We start from the raw sequence: 20,648 nt of genomic DNA, 5'->3' as shown, positions 1-20,648 counted from the left end.
AGTGTGAAAATTCTAAGACATTTATTGTGTGTGTGAAAGTTTTCTTTAATTTTCCATCAAAGAAACTACTATTCCTAATTTGTCCACTGGAGTCGCACTGTTTAGAGTAGCAGACACAGCACAACACTGAGACCAAGAACTGAACGGCAGATGGCCCTTAAAATAAAGATAACACAATATATAGCGTTTTATATATAGTTAACACAATTAATAAAAGAGCTATTGTTTAGGAAATTAAAAAAAACCCAGAAAACTGTTTACACACAACTCCAAACAGACAAGTCTGAGAATAGATTATCATTATCTGATATTTTGGTAAATGATTTGTTTATGTAATCTGTGTCTGTGGATGGCTTTCCGCACCTTACAATCTTCTTGAAGTTATATTTACTCTCCTCAGCTTTCTGCATTATCGAGGTCGCTCTTATACGTTCATCTCCAGCTTGGTACTTTTCAGTTAATACTCCGTTTTTCTGGAAATGTCTTTGAACATTACATTGATTGACAAGTTGTTTTATATATACCTTATTGTTATTGTTTATTGTTGAAAGGTTTTGTAAAAAGATAAACATTTGCAATCTCTCTCTCTCTTTCCCCATATCCAAGACTTAATATCAAACAGGAAACCATGCAGACATTTACAATAAATGCCTCTAGAGCACCTGAGCATGCGTGGAAATCCTTACACCCTTACAGTCTCTTAAGAGAAAGTGAAAACTGAGCTGGCAAAAAAAGAGGACAGCCCCAACCCTCCATTCATGGAGTGTTATAATTCTGAAAGGCTGCATTAAATGTTAATGGAGCCCTTCAACAATCGCCACTATAATCTGGCTTCCTGATATAGCATGTTAAGTGGAGAACAGATCTGTTATGCAAGACATGAAACAGGTCAACTGGACAGATTCACACAAACAGAAAAAAATGCCTCTAAATCAGGAAGAGGATTTAGTTTTTTATTTCCTTCTTTTTGGTGTACAAACAAAGGCACCTATTGATTTATTATTTGAGATTCATTTAGACAATGAGTGTTGCAAGAACATTTTCTCTCCCTTCAGCTGGTGGCCTGTACTCACCCCACTGCACCAAAGCAGAAGTATTGAAAGAGATTCAAAGCACAAAAAGTATAGACCAGTAACAGATTCACAGACAGGGCACTCGTGGAACAATTTCACAATGCAACATTGACGTTGGAGGTCAAAATCAACAAAGAACCAACACTCTCATAGGATCACAGACATCCTCTTTGAGCCATGAGACAACAGAAATGCAAGAATGTGCGTTTTTAGGGATAAGGGTTAGGCTGAAAGTTATGTAGCCCGAAACTACAAGTGGCGCTCAATGAATAAGAATATTGTGGAAAAGTGAATTCATTTCAAAAAGGGAAATTCTCATATATTATAGATTCATTACACACAAAGTGAAATATTTCAAGCCTTTATTTGTTTTAATTTTGATGATTATGGTTTACAGATCATGGAAATCCCAAATTCAGTATCTCAGAAAATTTTAATATTCTGGAAAAAGTTCAATATTGTAGCCTCAGGGTGTCTCACTCTAATCAGCTCATTAACTCAAATCACCTGTGAAGGTTTCCTGAGCCTTTAAATTGTCTCTCAGTCTGGTTCAGTAAGCGACACAATCAAGGGGAAGAGACCAGATTCTAATTTATTGACAATTCAATGTTGTCATATGATCTCTGCCAATCACACCCTTGTCCTATCTCAGAAAAAAAAAAGTATGATAAAAAGTACAGGCCATCAGATCCAAAACACGGCGGCCATGACAGTAAACTGTAAGAAGTTGACCTAACAGTGTATTCACAGCGCCAAAAACAAACAAACAACATTGTTTTAGTGAATCAACCGACAGAAGACAATGTTAAATAAACATTTCAAGAGTTTAGGTAAAACTAAGATAAACAAAGGAGTGTTTGAGGAGTGTAAGAGATAATAACCGAATGAGTTTCATGAGCTGGGAGCCATCATTTTAAATGGACCCATTTAGCTTACGGGGCTTTAATGTGATGTTGCAGAGAAATCGTCTGATAATCAAACTACTAGAATGATTCAGTCCGATTTCCTGACATAATACATAAATGACACGACCCTGCCTTCACTTCTTAGCTAAAAAATGGTACAACAATGCTCGCTTATTGTTAAAATGGGACATACTGTAACTGCCATGTTAACTTTTTGTTCAGGGATTGAAGTGCAAAGACATCAGGCTGTGTTTTTCTCTCACATTCAGAGAAACAGGATACATGTACGGAAATTCAGACCCAAACAAACGGTAGTCATTTACATCCTATTTTTTTTAGCATTTAAAGCCGCTCCAAGTTGTGTAAAATAACATTTCCTCAAGCTTCATTAGCAGTCAAAGAGTTGCCTCATGTCATTCGCATAAAAATACATTTTGTTTTATTGTATCGTGTCTACCTAAATAGAGCTGTACACAAAATATTACAAAACATAGATCTGATTGCTCTCTTCACAGATTATTGACAAAACATCAGGCACGATTCACACTTGCATACATGTTTCAACAATGTTTTTTTTTTTTTTACTTTTAATTTGACTTTAGTTCCACTGATCAACCAATCCTATTTTGAGAGTCATTTATCAAAACAGGCAGAAAAGAGTTGTTACACTGCCCTCTATAGGCTGAAGCTTCTGGCCGCGCCCGAACCTGTCAGACATCTGCATGCACTCAAAGGCAAAAATGTGATTAAACCTCATGCATACAGGGAATCGGGATTGCACTTGTTTCTGTTCGAGTCTGCCCGTTGGGAGTAATGCTTACTTGCGACGTTTACTTGCCGAAAGTAATCCACTACACATCGCATAATCTAGGGCTGTAACTTGGGCCGACTTCGATTCGTGCCGATCCCCTTAAGGTGCATGCATGGCAAGAAAGCACTGCCTTGGTTTTAGAGTGCGCGTGAACGTACTTAGTAATGTCAAAGCAGGTGTGAATCCGATAACACCTCTCTGGCGTCGGGTTGGGTGCGTCTCGTCTGACCTACGCTTTAAAAACCGGAGTGCAAAGACCCAAAGGCGCTTCCTCGATGACCCTCAAGACATTCACAGAACATCCATGGAGGCGTTTAAGCTGCTTACGGTCAAATACACTCCTGAGACAAACTCTGCTTTCAAACATTGTAGTGTGTGTGAAAGTGGAAAAATAGAACAAAGTGCACACATCTACATGAATACAACCAACTATTATGATGACTAGTTCCACTTTCAAATATGGCATTCTGAGTTTCAAATCCAAGAGAAAAGTGAGCTTCAACATTATGCCCGTTGAATCTATAGCGCAAACGTTTCATCTACATTAAAAGGTCAAATACTATTCAGACTGGGAAGTGTACGGTACTGAACAGCTATGACAGGAAACCCAACTAGACAGAGCAGCAACCGAGGCAGGAAAGACGAACACATAACATGAGAAAGCACTGAGACCCGAGAGAGATTGAGCAGCCGGCCGTGTGTGAGGAAGATGATGATATGCACGTGATGAATCTTTCTAACTTTACCTTCCTAATGCGGTGACAGTCACTTTGAGCGCTACCTTAAAGGGACACTCCAGCGATTTCATTTCATTTCGAAGCAGAGTAGCAGAGTAAAGTAGGAGGTTTAGTGATATCGGTGATGTATAGGTGAAGATAGAACCCAAAGAAAACAAGTGCTACCGTCATTCTCATCTCTCAACAACGCGTTATGACCTGGTGTCGAGTTATGGATGCTGAAGGTGCTCTTGGTGTTTCAACTGATTCCAGCGGTGGACAGACGAGAGAAGGCGCCATCATCAAATCATTTCAGGCTAAATTATCAGAGGAACTTTTTTTGTTGAAGGGGTGAAAATATCAGTATCTAGCTCGACTTCAGACCAAAGATGCTCCAACTTACAAACAAAACAACTTAAGTGACCTCGTCTGAATGTAATTTCCCCCGAAAAACATTTTCTAAGACTTAAAAAGATATAAACTAAAATGAATGAAGACAGAAATCAAAGACAGGAAGCAGCAAACTACACTCTTCGTCCATTCTTAATATGACTCCGGATGTTAACTGATATGGGGTCCATTTCATGTGGCTCCACAATTACCAGTTACCAAAATGTCTCCTCTCAACAACCCCCATTCCATCCTGTACACAGCTATGAGACTGCCAGCTTTGAGGTATTTTGGCAAACCACTTCGATGATAATCATGAATGCCTTTAAGATACATTTGCAGGATCTGCTTATGCCAGAACGATCCGGTTTTTAGGCACTGAATAAAGCTATGATATTACAATCCCAGTTGCAGGAGGCATGAACCAATTCACCAAAGGAATGGTGTTATCTGCTCTCCTAGTCTTGGTTTTCTTTTGAGACACCAAGCTGTCAGTGCACCTCAACTAGCTTTGGTCTTAAGGACGGGAGGGTAGCACGAGGTGAATATAATGATCCTTAGGCCACCCTGCTGCTGAACAAGCCTCTGGGAATTCAATTTAAAAATCAAGAGTGCTGTAGCAAGAAACATCTACCTCAAACAGCCTCAAAACGGTGTGCCAAACTGCCTATGATGGACAAAGATTAATGCTTTGCTTTGCGGACATCCTGGCAGGTGTGGTGCAGGGAAAGACCGCAGATAATGCAGCTCACAATCGACGACACGCGAGATATGAAGGAAACCCACAGCAGTTAGGGTCGTCCACAAAAAGGCAATGGGTACAAAAATGGATACAAAAACTGACCTATGAGATCCAGGCCTGGGATGACTCAGAACCAGCCCTGTGCATTTTGGAGCAGAGCATCTTTCAAATGGATGTTTGGTTTAACAGGCGGGGGCAGCGAGGGAAGCAGACAAATGAGACAGCAGGGAAGCACTCCAAAGCGTGATGATTCTGCAGGAGTACAGCTGGCTTGAAGACAGTGTTTAGACCAGAGTAATTGGAAATGAACAGAATGAGGGGGTTGCAGTCCTGCTTCTGGGGTATTTAGCAGGACACAAACCAGCCTGTACTGCTAGTCTCCAGTGTGAGTGTTGATGCCAAACTGAATCTTTGTTACATGTGAGATAAGTCCAGGCCCCCCTTGAGATCCAAAATATGCAACATTTAGACTGTTGAGGTCCAGTAGTGCGCCATCTTTCCAAGGCAAACATGGGTGATAAGACAGCAGCGTTGAGTATATGGGCTTTGAGCTCCGCATCCTCGCCATCCACAGCCAGAGCTCCATCCTTTCTTCATCCCTCCAACCCGGCCACTCAGGCTCACTATCTCATAGTGGAGGAAGCTCTGAAGTAGGAGAGGAATTTAAAGCAGAGGCTTACTACAAAGTACCAGATGTTTCTGGCCATCTGGGAGCGGGCGATGAAGATGCGCCAGATGAACACCACCAGAACGGTGTTGAAGGTGTAGCGGATGTTCCTCAGCCTAGAGGAGAAAAAAAACAGTTTGAGACAAATCAGAAAGGTGTAGAGAACATGCACTCACTTTGTCTCATTCCTGTGACAAAGGGTAACTGATTCTAATATCACTCTATGTGCCATCACTCTCTAACTCATCATTTATTGCACACAGCAGGCAGACCAGGCCTTCAAGCTCTGTTGCTCTGGTTCCCTGCACTTGGATACATAACCGTTATCCAGTGACAGTATCTATGACTGCGATTATACGTTATGACATTAAACAGACGCGTCCATCTGTGATTCACATGTCTGTACTGGATTCACATTAATCTTTGTTAAAGCCCCAGAGAATCAGCCCTACAGTAACTGTACTATCCATTAAAAATGAAAAGGCCTCGCTCTCACTCTTGACATCATATGCACATAAGACATCTGTGGCTAATGGAGGGATGAACAAAGTGCTACGATCCTGAGCATTAACTATGGTGACCCTGAAAGAAAGGCCGTCTGCTCACTCTTCCTGTGTGAATTATCAAGAGAGCGTCCCATGCAGTCTTACTTGTTGAGGTGTTTGCGTGCGGCAGGAAGGCCTGACAGCTCTTCGTTGAGGACGTATTTCTTGGTGCCCATACAGTAACTCTCCATGTACTCTGCCCAGTGCAGCTGACGCACATCAAAGTTGAAAACCTACAGGAAGGAGAAAAGGTTGTTAGCTGGATAGGTTATGCATAAAGTGAGATTGCGTTATAGAACATATTGTGATTGGAACGCTTCAATGGGAACAGTAATTTTTCTTGCCATTACATCATCAAGTCTAATCCCCATTACATCATTTGCTGCAGTTACTTTTCTCTCCATCATCATGCAGTTTGCCCCTCACCTTTTTATCGTCGGGGCTCATCTGGCCCAGTAACATGGTCATGTTGTCTGTGTTCCACACCCAAGAGTGACTGGTGAAATACTCCAGGACCATCATGGCTTTGTGGAGGCGAGTGATCGTCTTCATCATCCTAAATTAAACAAGTGAAGGAGGTGATGAAGAGAAGACAGGAGATGGAGGAGAAGGGAAACAAGAGCAGTGGAATGGACAGAAGGGATTAACAGGTGACAATACCTTTAAAACAAAGGACATACTCAGAGAAAGGAGAAGATGATGAAATGTTCTACGATGTAACTTGAGGTTTGTCCAAAAGCAGGCTTTCATTTTTCTGACAGATCAGCAAAGGGCTAACTGGATTTAACTGTGTGCAGGAGGACAATGCAGCATCAAGTTGCAGAACTGCTATGAGGCCAGGAACCAAATTCAGGCCAAATTGGGCAAAAACAGAACGTATAATGTCTCTTGTACTGCTTTGGCTATAAAGCAGAGTCCCTATGTTGAAATGGTCCTCCTGCTAACACGAGTGAATCCAGGTAATGTCTAAATGAGTGTGTTTCAAGTGTTAGTTCAGATTTTAAGGTTATTAGAGGTTCATACCAGTCTTTAAGAATGTAACTAAATCAAGACAGCAGCTTTTAGTCTGGTCCATAAGAGAGTCTGAGCTCTCACCGGGTAGAGATTGGTTTGCTCCCAACACCTCTGCCAAGGAGGTTGTGTTTTTGATCCAATTTGGAATAAGTGGAAAAAGTCAAACAATTCTGTAGAGGGGTGGGTCATGGGACAAGGAGCAACAGATTAGATCTTGATGCAGATCTAGAAACTTTGTATGACTAAGGTTAACATAACAATAAACAGTGGACGTCTTGTAATTTATGCAAATCTTTAAATACATCTAACAAAATGAATGAAAAGAAATTTGTGTATGTGTCTCATGATAGATCAATAAGAAATATTAGCATTTGTATGTTTGGAGGTACATTTATCCAAGCATTGTGGGGCAACAGATATTCAACTACCACCTCCATCTCAAATGGCAAATTAGAGAAATGTGAAGCCTTGGCAGAGCCTTTCACTCGAGCCCTTCCTTGTTAGTACTTGTATGTAGATGGCTGCAATGGCGACTTTGCCATGATTCAAACAGACCCACGATCCAAAGTAGGCCTGGTGTCGTCTTGGATGAAATGATGGTCAAGAAACCATTTAGACAAAGACAGATTGTGATGCTTAAGATTCCTTCTGTGATGGTGAATGTTTGAGAGGAAGTGACAAACATGCAGAGCTGATCAGCACAGACAGACAGGAGAGAGATGATCAGTACTTGCAGTGTATGACATCGCCAATTAGGAGCCGTTTACACCCGCGAGGATGTGACTTGGCTACTGAGCCAAATGAATGTCAGGCCGCCAAACTCTATGTAAAAACTGGCAGGGAATAATAGATCGAATTGGGTTGAATTTAGTGGAAACCGAATCGATTAGGAAGGAAGTTCAACGGTAACTACAAGTACTGGACCATCTCTCAGAAAACACACCTTTGAGTTTGCCACATAGCATAAGCCCCATGGTGCCCCAAGAGATTACATGATTGGTTGAAAAGTGAGAAATGACAGTTAATGGCTATGTTCACAGCATGGCCTCACAAATGGCAAGTATAATTATATGAAAAAGGTAAAATTGGCCAAACTGCATCAAACTTACTGCAGCGATCACTTTTGACAAATACTACATGTTTACATTGCCTGAAAAAGAAGAGCTGATATTACGCTCAGATAGAGGCCAAAACAAAGTGATCATCCATTTTCAATACATGAAGAATTGAATTTTAACCAATGTTAACTAATGTTTAATCCTCTGACCCTTCTCAGTTCCCACTGGCCCTCAGAACCAGTTCAAATGAGACCCCATGAGGTGGATAGTGTGTGTGTGGGGGGGGGGGGGGTTGCACATGGAAAAGGTGGGGTGACTGGCACACAGAGTCTGGGGGCACTTGAAACCTTACCGGGGCTTCTGGCCCGTCAGGCCGAGATAGCAGTCATAGAGCAGGGCTGGCAGCGTGTGGCTGACAGTTGTCCAGTACTGATTAGTAAAGGGGTTCGAGCGTAGATTGACATTGGGCCTTCTGAAGGCCTTCTCTAAGGGATTGGTCTTGAAGGTCATGTTTATACAGTTCTCTGTAGGAAAAATACGATAAAGAGGACGAGGTGAAGGAAAATACTTGATTCCTCCTCCTGTTGAGGCAAGATGCAGGCCCATGCTTGATATTAATGACGATAAGCCTGTCATCACCACGCAGTCATGACAATAAATCGTCAGCATTATAATAAATCAATTATATCAACAGTCCACTTGACCTTCCGTGACAATTCAGAGGTCGACAGGTCAAAGGCCAAAAAATCTGTGCTGGGTTCCCAAAAGGCATAAAACAAAATTCATCTTGGTCCTTTTATCAACTGAACCTAGATGACTGTGCTTACATTTTGGAAACACAAATAAGAATATTCCAAACACAAGATGATAAGACTGCAGAACCCATCAGCATTCCTCTATATGTCCAGGAAAACAGTTGGGCTATGCATTCTTAACACCCCACAAAAAACAAAACAAAACAAAAAGAACCTAAGACATTAGTATCACAGCTAGAATGAGGAAAACGTGTGGAAGCAAGAAGCAGCGGTGCATGTAGGCAGTTGGCATTAAACACAAGAGGCGGGGTACGTCTGAATCGGCGATGCGATGAGGTTACCTGGGCTCTCGTCCAATCAGCCTGAGGTACAAATCATAGAGGAAAGCCGGAGCCTTGTGGCTCACGGCAATCCAATACTGATTGATTAGGCGATTGGATGTGAGATTAACATTGGGCCGGCGGAAAGCCTGCTCAAGTGGGTTCCTCTTGAATGTGGATATTACATGGTACTCTAAGAAACAAGAGGTTGTTCAAGAATAGAAACAAGAGGTTGTTCATCAATAAGTCATCAATAAGCATTCTTCAAATTTCAATTACAAGTCTTCTATGTGATTTGGCCAAACAAATTTGGCTTTGATTCTGATCTACAAGGTAACGAAATCATTTGTTTCAATAATACAATATATATTTTTCAAAATACCAAAATATTCTCTGATAATTTTGAAAGTAAGACAGAGCTATAAAATATCACAATATCTAAATTTGTTTTCCCTCTATAGGGCATTACTTCAGCCGGTCTGTGTGGATTGAACAACCCTTGGAAACCTTAAAAAAAATTCAACCACAAAATGCAAGCAAACATTCAGGGGGTCAGTCAAGATGCACACAATATTACAGCTCCACAAGGAGTGTGTGTTGCAGGCGTTAACACATTGTGTTGCAATCTACTGGTAAGGTTATATCCTCATCACAATGTGGAACAGAAACTTAAGGTGTGCTAACAGCGTTTTAGGATCATAAAAGCATTTAAAGTGTGTCACTTTACAATATTGGACTCACTAGAACTAATCTAACTCTGCAACACTGTCACGACTTTCCCCACCTGGGGGACGAATAAAGAATTACATTATCTTGTTTCACCATTCTGGATACCATGTGTATTCTGTCATAAAGCAAATTCTTCAAGCTAGGATCTACGACAAGCAGGTGGAACAAAACATTCAAAATCCTAGTTTGGGTGCGGCAAGCTCAGATGACAACCTATTATTAAACTCTTGTGTTTACACTTCTAAGCTTCCATGGTTACAGGTTTACAGGAGAGGCTGTGTTCAGCAAAGATCAAAGATATCATACCGACTTCCCCCCAGCGGAATGGGTTGATTCCACCAGTTGTGCAGTTATACACCAGGATGTTTTTAGGTCTGTTGAGAAATCCACATTAAAGAAAAATCAGCATTCAAAGCTTAACACGATCACACAGACGCCAAAGGACGTGTCAAGTCATTGCGGAGTTATCGCTGAGGAGATTTGTGTGACTCTCAAACCTATTGAGCTGCTGTGATCCAGAGTACCAAGCTGCAGCCAGGGTAGCATTGATGACCACATCCACAGGCACCAAATCAGCCACGGCATCGTTGGATGCTTTCATCGTCCGCAGAATCCCCTTGCCAGCCTGAGCAGGGTGAGAGGAAAGGTAAAGGCTCCGGTAACATTTATGTCACAGAGGGTCAAGACCAGAAACATCATAGAACTAAGACTTTCGTTAGACAGGGTAGAGAAATAAGCTTAAAGCAAGAAAGGTGCAGAATGTTTTTAAAGCACTTTTTTCCTGAATACTTACTGCAATGAATATCCCACTGGGCCCATTGAAGTTATCAATCCAACCCTAAAACGGAGTCAGAAGCAAGACAGCATGACATTAGTGCTCAAAGTATTAGCAAATGATCAATAACTGTTAATAAAGGAAAGCATTATCTTATCATTTGTAAGTAACTTTGAGATTTTATGCTCTAGCAAGTGTATTTTCTAAAAATGAACTCTTCCCATGCGGACAGGAACAGAACAGCCTACTGTATTGCCTTACAGTTAAACAAGCAATGTGTTATCAACATCCTTTTTAGAACTCACTGGGAAAGGCTCTTTCCAGCTTGCTCCAACTATGGATGGCCTGACGATGGCGATGTTGAGGTTTCCGGCCTCCTGCTGCACCATATACTCAGCCATAGCTTTGGTGTAGGTGTAAGTGTTGGGACGCTCTCCAATCAGCTTGGGAGTCATGGCTGACACCAGACTATCATCCATCCAGCTACAGCAAAGACATTAATAATTAAAGGTTAACTGAAGCACATATAGCAAAAAAGCAATAAAAAAAAACCTAAATACATTTCCTAGGCTTAAACACAACTTAAAAAATGGGTTATCTACTAAAGTTTAACACAAAATCAGCCTGCATCTCCCTGTAGTTAATCTGTGCACCATCTACCGTCAAACCCTGCATGCTTTTTCCACAAAGAAGCTACTGCAAACGCTTTATTAATCTAACACAGCAGCTGAGACTGGCAGGCTACATGCTAGTGCTATTCAAGGGCTGATTTACAGTGCTAGTGTAACGCTCATCTGGCACGCCTAATGACTACTGACATCAATCACCAATACTAACTGCGGCCACTTCCTTTGTGCACACATGGCAATCTGCAACCATTAAAAACAAAACTGTTCAACCAGCTGAAAAGGGCAAAGACCATCAAAAAAACTCTTCAGTATGAACGAATATAACTGAATCTTTGTGGACAATCAAAACTAATGAGGTTACAGGGGCGTGTCTGGAAATGTTTTGTTTCCTGTAGCAAGAGAACAAATTTCACTGCAGTTTATTGGCGATGAGAGCTCAGGACATGCTTTCAATAACAGAGCAATAAGACAAGCAGGGAAAAGATAAAAGGGTTGCAAATAACGCACCAAGGTTCAAGTGAACAAAAGGTTAAACTACGGTATTTACATTGCAAATGGAATTCCTGTATTCTGAGATAACCCTCGTCCATCCACATGTTTTAGAGCAGAGATAGAAGAAAGTCAGCCATCGCCACAATGTTAATGAGGCCTTTCATTTGCCTGAGTGTGGACCGACTCACCTGAGGGAGTCGATGAGTTTGCGGTAATCCACTGGGGGTGGGTAGATGACTTCCTCGATGAGCTCTCGGTCGCAGTTGGCGTAGGCTGTGGAGATGTGAATAAAGACCTCCAGGTGCTTTATCCTGTGTGCCAGTGCCACCATCTTCTGTGTGGCCAAGACATTCAGCTGCATGGCATCTCTGTGTGGGAGGAAGAGCAGACAATGACTTCTATCACTTCGCCACACCTGCCAATAATAGAAAATTCCTCTTCCTGCTAAGCTACAAATAGCAATACACATTTGATCAATTGCCACATCATCAGTAACGCTACAGAACACTCACTGCATTTCATGATAAAGTGCATGAGAATTCCCCACATGCCACGCTCAGCTTCTTTAAACCTGTGGCTCACAGTCAGAACAGTTTTAGACTGAGCTTGACATTTAGCATTTAATGCCACAAAGCCCTGATGGTACGTTTTGTGGAATGTCCGACTGTATGCACTTTTGAATGTCTTTCATCCTTGAAGTGTTTGGACATTTATACAACAATATTAAATCAAAGGAATTAAATTATCAACACTTCTTCAATGAAGCACCTGGCTCAGAAGTAAATAGTGCGTGCTCATTTCCTGCGGGCTCAGCAGTTTGTTGAGGGAAGTGTGAGGTTGCAGCTTTCTCTCTGTACTGCAAGCTACTTTTGGCACGCTATGTCAACACTACCACAACATTTGTTGTCAAGTACACACTGTAATAACACATTAACACTTAATAATCGTGACGGTAATCATCAACAAGTGAAGAACTGTGAGTGAAACAAGAGATTGAAGAACGGGACACCAACTCACTTCAGTGGCTCATTGAAGCGGACAGTGGCGGCACAGTGGAAGACTATGTTAATGTTTTCAGCCAGAGTATTCTGGTCCTCCTTACTCAGATCCATCTCTGGCTGTGTGAGGTCACTATTCACGGCAATGATCTTCTCCGCAAAGCCTGGCTCCTCCTCCTGCAACCTTTCAAACAACTGCGGAGAGGAGAACAAAGACAATGAACCAGTGAGGTCAACCAAGTGTCAAAACAATATAGATGCATCTCTGGGTGGAAGAGAAAACGGCAACATTTCCAACCAGGTCCTTTGTTTCCGCAGATTTCACAGGGGCCACAAAGGAACACAGCATGCACACCTTTTCACTCTAGGTGAGGCTAGTTTAGATGTAGCAAGCTGTGGTCTTCTGGTACTCCCTCTCAGGTATCCTCTTTTCTTAGAATACAAGCTAGGATTATTGACCTATCTTATCTAATTCATTAACCAACTCATAGTTATACTCATTGTTTCCCTTTGCAATAGGTCCAACCCTCAATGTCACTCCCTTACCAAGAGAGAGAAAGAGCTGTGTGCCTATTTCCGGACCCCTTCCCTAGCCCATTGAAACACTCTTTAAAATGCCCATTGACACCTTAGCCCAGCTCTCACCTTGCAGTTGACCATGTCATTCACACGGGCCTGTGGGCTCTGTCCAGCTTTTGGTCTGACCATCACATAGACAGCCTTGACACCTGGGCAGGACCTCAGCAGCTTCTCCAACAGCACCTGAGTTTAAACCGGAGAGTGTGTTGATCTGTTTCAATTCTCCAACATTCATCAATATCATACATCCTGATTTTATGTTATTTTGTTTACTTGTAGTCTTTTTTTAAATTGGTAATATAACAATTCATCGAATACACTGTGCAGGTAACATTAATCAATACAAACAAACAAAAAGACAAATGAGAACAATGACGTGGTTGAGAACCATCCAACAGTGTGGATAGAACTAGTCAGATACTGTGCACTCATACTGTATGATGTCATCAGTTTTTTATTGTGAGTGGTGGACATTATGCTGTGAATTACTGCAGCGTTACAACTCATGATTGTACTGTAAGTGATTACATCTGCAAACTTAACATTGCTGATACAGAACTGCTGCTACACAAGCGAATCTCAGCAACAGCTTTACTACAACTGTTTCACCAAATTGTAGTGATCCATTTGTTTTCCCCTGAACTATGCATACAAATGGGAATAACGTACAGCAAGAGAGCTACAGTACAGTTTTCCTTCACTCTGTAACAATGGCAGATCAACCGTGTTTGTCAGTTGTCGGGGGAATGACCCTGGTGACTTCAGCACACAGTGAACAGATTCCTTCCCATCCGCTTGGTGAATGGTAATCTACTAAATACCATTGGTTACTGAAACACTGCTGTACCTTGCCCATGAAGCCGGTTGCACCTGTGATCAGGACAGTCTTCCCCACGTAGTATTCTGGGATGTTCACCATGTTGTCCGACGTTAGTGGGCTCTCTCACACACACGCGCAAGCACCAACACCTCACCACCTGCAGAGACAAAAGGGTCAAGACCAAACAACCTTAAAGCTTGTGTGTATTGTGTGAGGCATTTGAGAGTGTAGAGCTACACTGACAGAGGGGTGAACTAAGGAGGGAGTAAACTTCACACAAACACAAAAATGCAATGATTAGTTGAAAGTTTGACAGAACTGCACAATTGGCAGCAGCTTCATTTGTATTCAACTAGACTCCAAAGAACATTTACCAGCAGTTGGTAAATTGACTCAATAAACCCATACAACTCACGTGCTGTTCTGTGTGTATGCATGATGGGCTGCTTTCACTTTGAATCATCTTTGAAATGTCAGCAAATTGAAATCTGCTGACATTTCTACAACATGTTTATCACATGCTAGGCAGTTATTGGTAGCCAACTAGAGGCTTAACTTAACTTTGGAGAAGCGACAAGGTGCGTCATACGGTGGTAGGCTGTCGTATTGCACAAAGCCAAAGACGCACACAGGGAAACACATTGTATCAAAGCCAATGAAATACAGGTCTGAATACACCCTCAGTTGGAGGGCCATGTCCCCAGGTGCCACTGAGACACAATACAACCGTTATCAGTACGATGGTATTGATTTTCAGTAGATTGCCACTGCGCTGCTGATAGGCACAAGCCATTCAGAGATAACTTATGTAATCATTGACTAAAAAAGGATTTTCTTATCTCTGCTCTCGTGTGACGGGCGCGTCTCGTGTGAAACTATATCACACACCCAAACAGAAATGCCTTATCTGCTATTCAAACTAATAGCTTTAGTATAGGGAGCGTGTGTTTTACAACAGAACACCAATGCTTAACTACTGTATCATACAGTATTTGGGGCAGACCAAATTTTGCTCAATACAAACATCATTTTATTCTGGCTAGTAAGCACAAACTGTACTAGACTGAATCAAAGCACAACCCCAGCATGGCCCCTTAATGAAATGCCAACCTTCAGCCATGAGGTCATAGAATGGAGAATGTGAAAGCAATGTGTGACATAACCTATAAAAGGTACCCATAAAAGGAAAACAGGTGTTAATCAACCTTACAATTCTTTTTTTTACTTTCCTTGGAGACTGTATGAAACTTTTTATATATTGCTTTAAGACTGAATTCAGACTTGGCCCGTTTGGAGCACTTATTCTGAAACCGAGAGTGTTAACCTGCCTGGATCAGTTCGTTTGAGCATAAGTGAACACGGCAATCACACCCGAGTCCGGACCAGATCAACCGGTAGGCTTGCAATGGCTCTGCAGAGTGCTTTGTTTGCAGTGAGAACGCCACCGACACAAGTTGTAACCGATACAACTCAATGTACTGTAAAGGCTATGAAGAAGGGTTTGCTGGTTAAATTGGTATTGCACGTTTGTTCACAAACACCGGTGAACGTTACAGTGTGAACACAAATCCAATCAAGGAATGGCCATGGAAAGCACTTCATCTTTTTAGAAATTGTTTGTTTGTTGTCTTTGGTTTAGGTGCCAAGCTAAAACGCTTACAAGCAACCAAACCGTAGCATGGTAAGGAAAATCCTGCAATGACCCAAAAATGTACAAGACTGTACTAGACTGAATCAAAGCACAACCCCAGCATGGCCCCTTAATGAAATGCCAACCTTCAGCCATGAGGTCATAGAATGGAGAATGTATGACATAACCTATAAAGGTACCCATTAAAGGAAAATATGTGTTAATCAACCTTAAAATTCTTTTTTTACTTTCCTTGGAGACTGTATGAAACTTTTTATATATGGCTTTAAGACTGAATTCAGACCTGGCTCGTTTGGAGCACTTATTCTGAAACCGAGTGTTAACCTGCCTGGATCAGTTCGTTTGAGCATAAGTGAACACGGCAATCACACACAGATCAACCAGATCAACTGGTAGGCTTGCAATGGCTCTGCAGAGTGCTTTGTTTGCAGTGAGAACGCCACCGACACAAGTTGTAACGCTTACAAGCAACCAAACCGTAGCATGGTAAGGAAAATCCTGCAATGACCCAAAAAGGTACAATTGGTAAAACTAAAAAACATCAATTGGGGAAAAACGAAAACATGCTCATGTAAACTTAAGACACACAGACGAAGGCTCCTGGAAATTTCCTGTCATTATTTCCCCACTGAAATTACGGCAACGATGGGTCAATGTTCAACAGTATGAACACAATCTGAATGTTTTCGTAGGTTTCAACTTGTGCAAGCATTCAATAAATCCAACACTGACACTACACAAACTAGCAGGTCTAACAGCCAGTCAGTCAGGGCGTGCACGGTCACCGGAAGCATTAAAGTGCAGAATAGGTATCTAGCCCTGCACATTAAGAGTTGTTGGAGGTAAAAGGGTAAAGATAATGAAGGAAAGGTGGATCTGCCAGGTCAATTTCTTCTTCGGTCTAAAGCCAAAATGCTGCATGTAATTTAAAGGCTATACACCCTCTAGTAGGCTTATGACAAAAGGTGTGCATTAATCAAGATGCGAAAACGGAACATTGATCTCATGTCCTATTTAAGTCAGTGTGTGTCGGAATAAACAATGCTGAAATGGGGCAGGCAAGACATGAATGCTGTTCTCCTTTCTGAGGCAATACCTAAACCAAGGGCCTGGCACACTCCCATGCAGTGTTAACTGAAAACTGATCAGTCAAGACTGACAACTAAAATCTTGCCTTGTCTGCATGCCAGCAAACTGAGCCTGACAGCAAACGACTGATCTCAGCCGGGATCTGCCTTGGCCTTGTGTGGGCAGCATGCGGAAGCTACTGTAGCATACAGTCAGTCAGTCAGACAGCCAGCAAGTTGATCCCTACAGCACGTTTTCACTCCAAATAATTGAACAGGGACATTATATTCCGTGGATTGGACACCTGTGGAACAAATCAAAACAGCTGATAATAGAAATTGAGGAGACTTGAGTTTTGACACCAACGAGTCTCAGTGGAGCAACACCGACACTGTGATATGTGTCCTCACAGCCGGGGAGAAAGAAATCGTGCCAGTATTCAGCTCAAATTTGTCACAGTATCTACATAAATCGCTGAATTAAACAAACCATAGGCTGAGGTTACACTAGTCATTTCACGCGACTTCTAGTAATCGGACATTGAAAAGCTGATGAATATCCCATCTCATCAGGCTAAATTGAGTAGCGGTTAGACTACGAGACTACTAAGATTCGCATCCAAGTGCATTATCCTGCGCAATATCTAAAAGAACCACGGAAGACATTGTGAAAACAACAGTTGAGAAGTTGAGGCACGAGACATTACACTGATGAGGAGGCAGCAGCAAGGATGTGCTAAGAAAGCAAGTATAGAGCTCTAGCATTCAACTGAGGAGAGAAGGGTATGGGTGAGCGATTGTAGTAGGAACTGGTGGACTCACATTGCCCAATTCTGAAACCTCGTGTCTGTGCATAGAAGAGTGGTTATTGCGCTCTAGTGGCTAGGGTTGTACAAGTAGTGTCTGAAGCCCCTCTACTCCTTGTGCAAAGCTACACATAAGCGCCACCTTGATTTCACCGGGAGGAAACGTACAGTTACACTATGCCACTTCAAATTGCATAGATCTGTATCTCCGTCCGTTTCCCCGTATTCGATCACTCCTGGCTACATGAAGTGTCATAGCGTAACCGAGGGCACATCAGATAGGTGTCACATCGGGATCAGATCCTCTGAACCACTTGAGGAGGTGGTCTAGGTCACATTGGCTACTGTTACGCTGTGCCATCTCATGTGGCATATATCCGTTTTCTCATATCCGATCACGCCAGCCTACATGAAGTGGTGTAGTGTAACCGAGGGAATATCGGATATTTGTCACATTGGGATCGGATCTGCCGAACCACTTCGGGAGGGGGTCTAGTTCACATTGTGAGCGGATTTTCTTTGTAGTGTAACGCTTTCACCGGACACACATCATGAAAAAACGCTTCTCCACTATGTCTCCCCCCCGGCAAAATCAAGGTGGTTAGGTTTTTATATACTTTGCGCGAAGAGTAGAGGGATACAGACGCCTCATCCTGAACAAACACACAGTGGCACGGCAACATGACCCTGTGGCCCACCGCCAGAGCGCAACAGACAGAGGGACACAGAGATGAGTGTGCTGCCAGTAAAGGTCCCACATGGAAACTGAGAGTCCAGTTGGAATACGTCAAGTTTTGGACAATGTGACCACCAGTGCACACTGAGACCCTTCTGTCCACAGAAACAGCTGCACCCAGAGCTCTAAACTTGCTTTAATAGCCGGTCTGCTGCCTCCTCATCATTCACTTATCATTCTGTTGGTGTGGCCTATCTGCCATATCAGATCTGATCTTTTGTCTTGAAGGTTCACATTCATGCCAATAAGAGATGTGACACCTGTGTGAACACAGCTCTGCACACAGTCCACAAAAAAACATTATCTGCATACACAGATAAAACGAAAATGTTGAGTAAGACTCTTTTCAAAGGGACACCTCTACACCACTTTCTACTGGACATACTGGGTTGATTTGACTAGTTTACATTTGTGTCACCGTCCCTATAGGCAGAGGCAACCAAGGGAGGGGCTGCATTCTTTGGCCCGCGTCTCCACTGACCCATATGCTGTGGAGATGATAGGACCATGGCTGAAAAAATAAAAAATGTACACTAAAAAACTATATGTGACTCTTTGTGTTGAACAAATGTTTTGTTCGCAGCAAAGTTACAGCAACAAGCCATTTTTTCTAAGGGAAAGCTTGCAAATTGTAATGACTTAATTAGTATATTATTATTTCTTTGGTAAGAGGCTGCATAATAATGTATTGTCAGCAGGTGATCAACATCAGTCACCATCTGACAGTAATTTGATGCCTGAGGCTTCTAGTATGTCTCTCTCAGCCATAACTCAAGTTTGTTTAGTCAGATTTGGATTAAATTTGGTAGGTTGAGGTAGGATGAGGGTTAGGGCCTTCCTTGTCTTATTTACAAAACAGTTAAAGGTCAATCTCTTTCTCACCTCATTTTCACTTGCAACTCCCTGCCTATTTACACAGTCGCTTAAAAACATCAATTAATGTGTAATTAAGGTAATAAGTAAAGGCTGCTAAAAGGCAATAATGGACAATGATTCGCTTGTTTTTCAAACCGAACTCCAAGAGGCGCTATGAATCGTGTGCAAACTGGTACTTCCTGGGCAGAAAACAGAAAACACTACAAGTGGGAAGATTTTGCACATTTGAAGGCGTCACGGGCGGAGTTAACGCATGAGTTGTACGTTTGTCTGCGGCCAACTGAGGCTCTCGCACGATTAATTTCTGACTCAGCGGCAGGAAATGAGAGAATAGGGTATAACAATAAAGACCAACGAAGTGTAACTTAGTGTATTATTGCGCATTTGATCGACTGATCCTAGGCTGCGTTTGACACCCCTCCCTCCTCTTCATTGCTCTTCCCACGCGCTGTCACCCGCTCTCTCTCACTCGTTTATCTCCGGTAAACTGATGCCGGTTCGATATAATTCCGCGTTAATTAAAGGGTGTACGTACCCGCAATATGAAGATGTTTCTCCGGCTTCGTGAACTTAAGCGTACAGTCTGGTAGGGGTGTTTGAGGAACGACGTGCCTTCCGCCGAGCGTCACACCGGAGACTGTGAACGTCGAGCAGGAAGTGGCGGGCCGAAAAACCAACCAGCGTGACGTCAGCAGAGCGCTGTGCTTCTTCAGAGAGGGGGCGGAGCGAGAGGTCTCACTCCGGAGAGAGTCTCTCTGCCATACACACAAACCAAGTGGTAGAGTCCACACTGGAGGGGACAGAGGGGGACATCTACAGGTATTAAACCAATCTCCATCTTTTTTTGTCCCCCGCTGTAACGTCGCACAGATATTTGAGACATTGTTCGTTCGTTCTTTTAAGTTTTCCTCCATTCAGATCCATGCTAGGGTGATGATAGCATGTCCTCTCACCCCATTAGATAGTGAGCTCCCCCCGGGATAAGAGGCACTGTGGGAATCACCTTCTTTTACCTCACCAGTATCTCCAGTATCATCAAGGAGAATCCCACAGCGATGTATTTGAACTTGTCCCTGGTGTCCTGGATTACAGACTACCTGGATGGACACAACATGTACGCCTGCAGAGATGTTTTTCTGAGTGGACTGTTCTGTCTTCGTTCCTGTCCTCCTTATACATTACATACACCAGACGAAACGGAGGCCCCTCATTTGCATATATTCTCTTTTTGACGACTCAGTGCTTGGATGTATCAGGGAACGGTAATGAAAGAGTCAAGCCTGGTATGAGCTTAACCATCTGCAGCTCAACATCCAATAGCACAACATCGACACCTGAAACACTGACACACTGCATTATTACCACACTAAGCCACTTCAATGATTCACTGTTCTCTATCTGTTTGTAACTGCTTACACTCACTGATGCTAATGACTGTTGACAGAGGGACAGTTTCATTAAGTATATTACATGCATTTAATGTTCATTCTTGTA

General features: G+C 42.5%; 1 protein-coding gene across 2 annotated transcripts; it reads right to left on the bottom strand.

The window, feature by feature from the left end:
- Positions 1 to 939: 939 nt before the first annotated feature.
- Positions 940 to 19,817, bottom strand: far1 (fatty acyl CoA reductase 1). Of its 2 annotated transcripts, none has more exons than XM_076141889.1 (13): positions 19,690 to 19,817; positions 14,046 to 14,175; positions 13,265 to 13,381; positions 12,639 to 12,814; positions 11,810 to 11,989; positions 10,806 to 10,983; positions 10,519 to 10,563; positions 10,223 to 10,350; positions 10,032 to 10,099; positions 9,018 to 9,189; positions 6,276 to 6,405; positions 5,955 to 6,082; positions 940 to 5,420 (listed from the first exon to the last, which is right to left on the bottom strand). In XM_076141889.1, exons 2-13 carry the CDS (start codon positions 14,115 to 14,117, stop codon positions 5,261 to 5,263), a joined length of 1,554 nt encoding a protein of 517 aa, XP_075998004.1. In that variant the 5' UTR covers positions 14,118 to 14,175; positions 19,690 to 19,817; the 3' UTR covers positions 940 to 5,260. The 2 variants fall into 2 exon arrangements, with proteins under 2 accessions (XP_075998004.1, XP_075998005.1); XM_076141890.1 differs by lacking the exon at positions 9,018 to 9,189 and adding an exon at positions 8,274 to 8,445.
- Between the last annotated feature and the right edge of the window lie 831 nt (positions 19,818 to 20,648).

Source organism: Genypterus blacodes, unplaced genomic scaffold, assembly GCF_046128005.1.
Source record: "Genypterus blacodes isolate CSIRO-AG114 ecotype Tasmania unplaced genomic scaffold, CSIRO-AGI_Gbla_v1 ptg000021l_1, whole genome shotgun sequence".
Taxonomy (NCBI): domain Eukaryota; kingdom Metazoa; phylum Chordata; class Actinopteri; order Ophidiiformes; family Ophidiidae; genus Genypterus; species Genypterus blacodes.
Note: the sequence above shows the minus strand (reverse complement) of the source record. Positions and strands in the feature narration are given on the sequence as shown.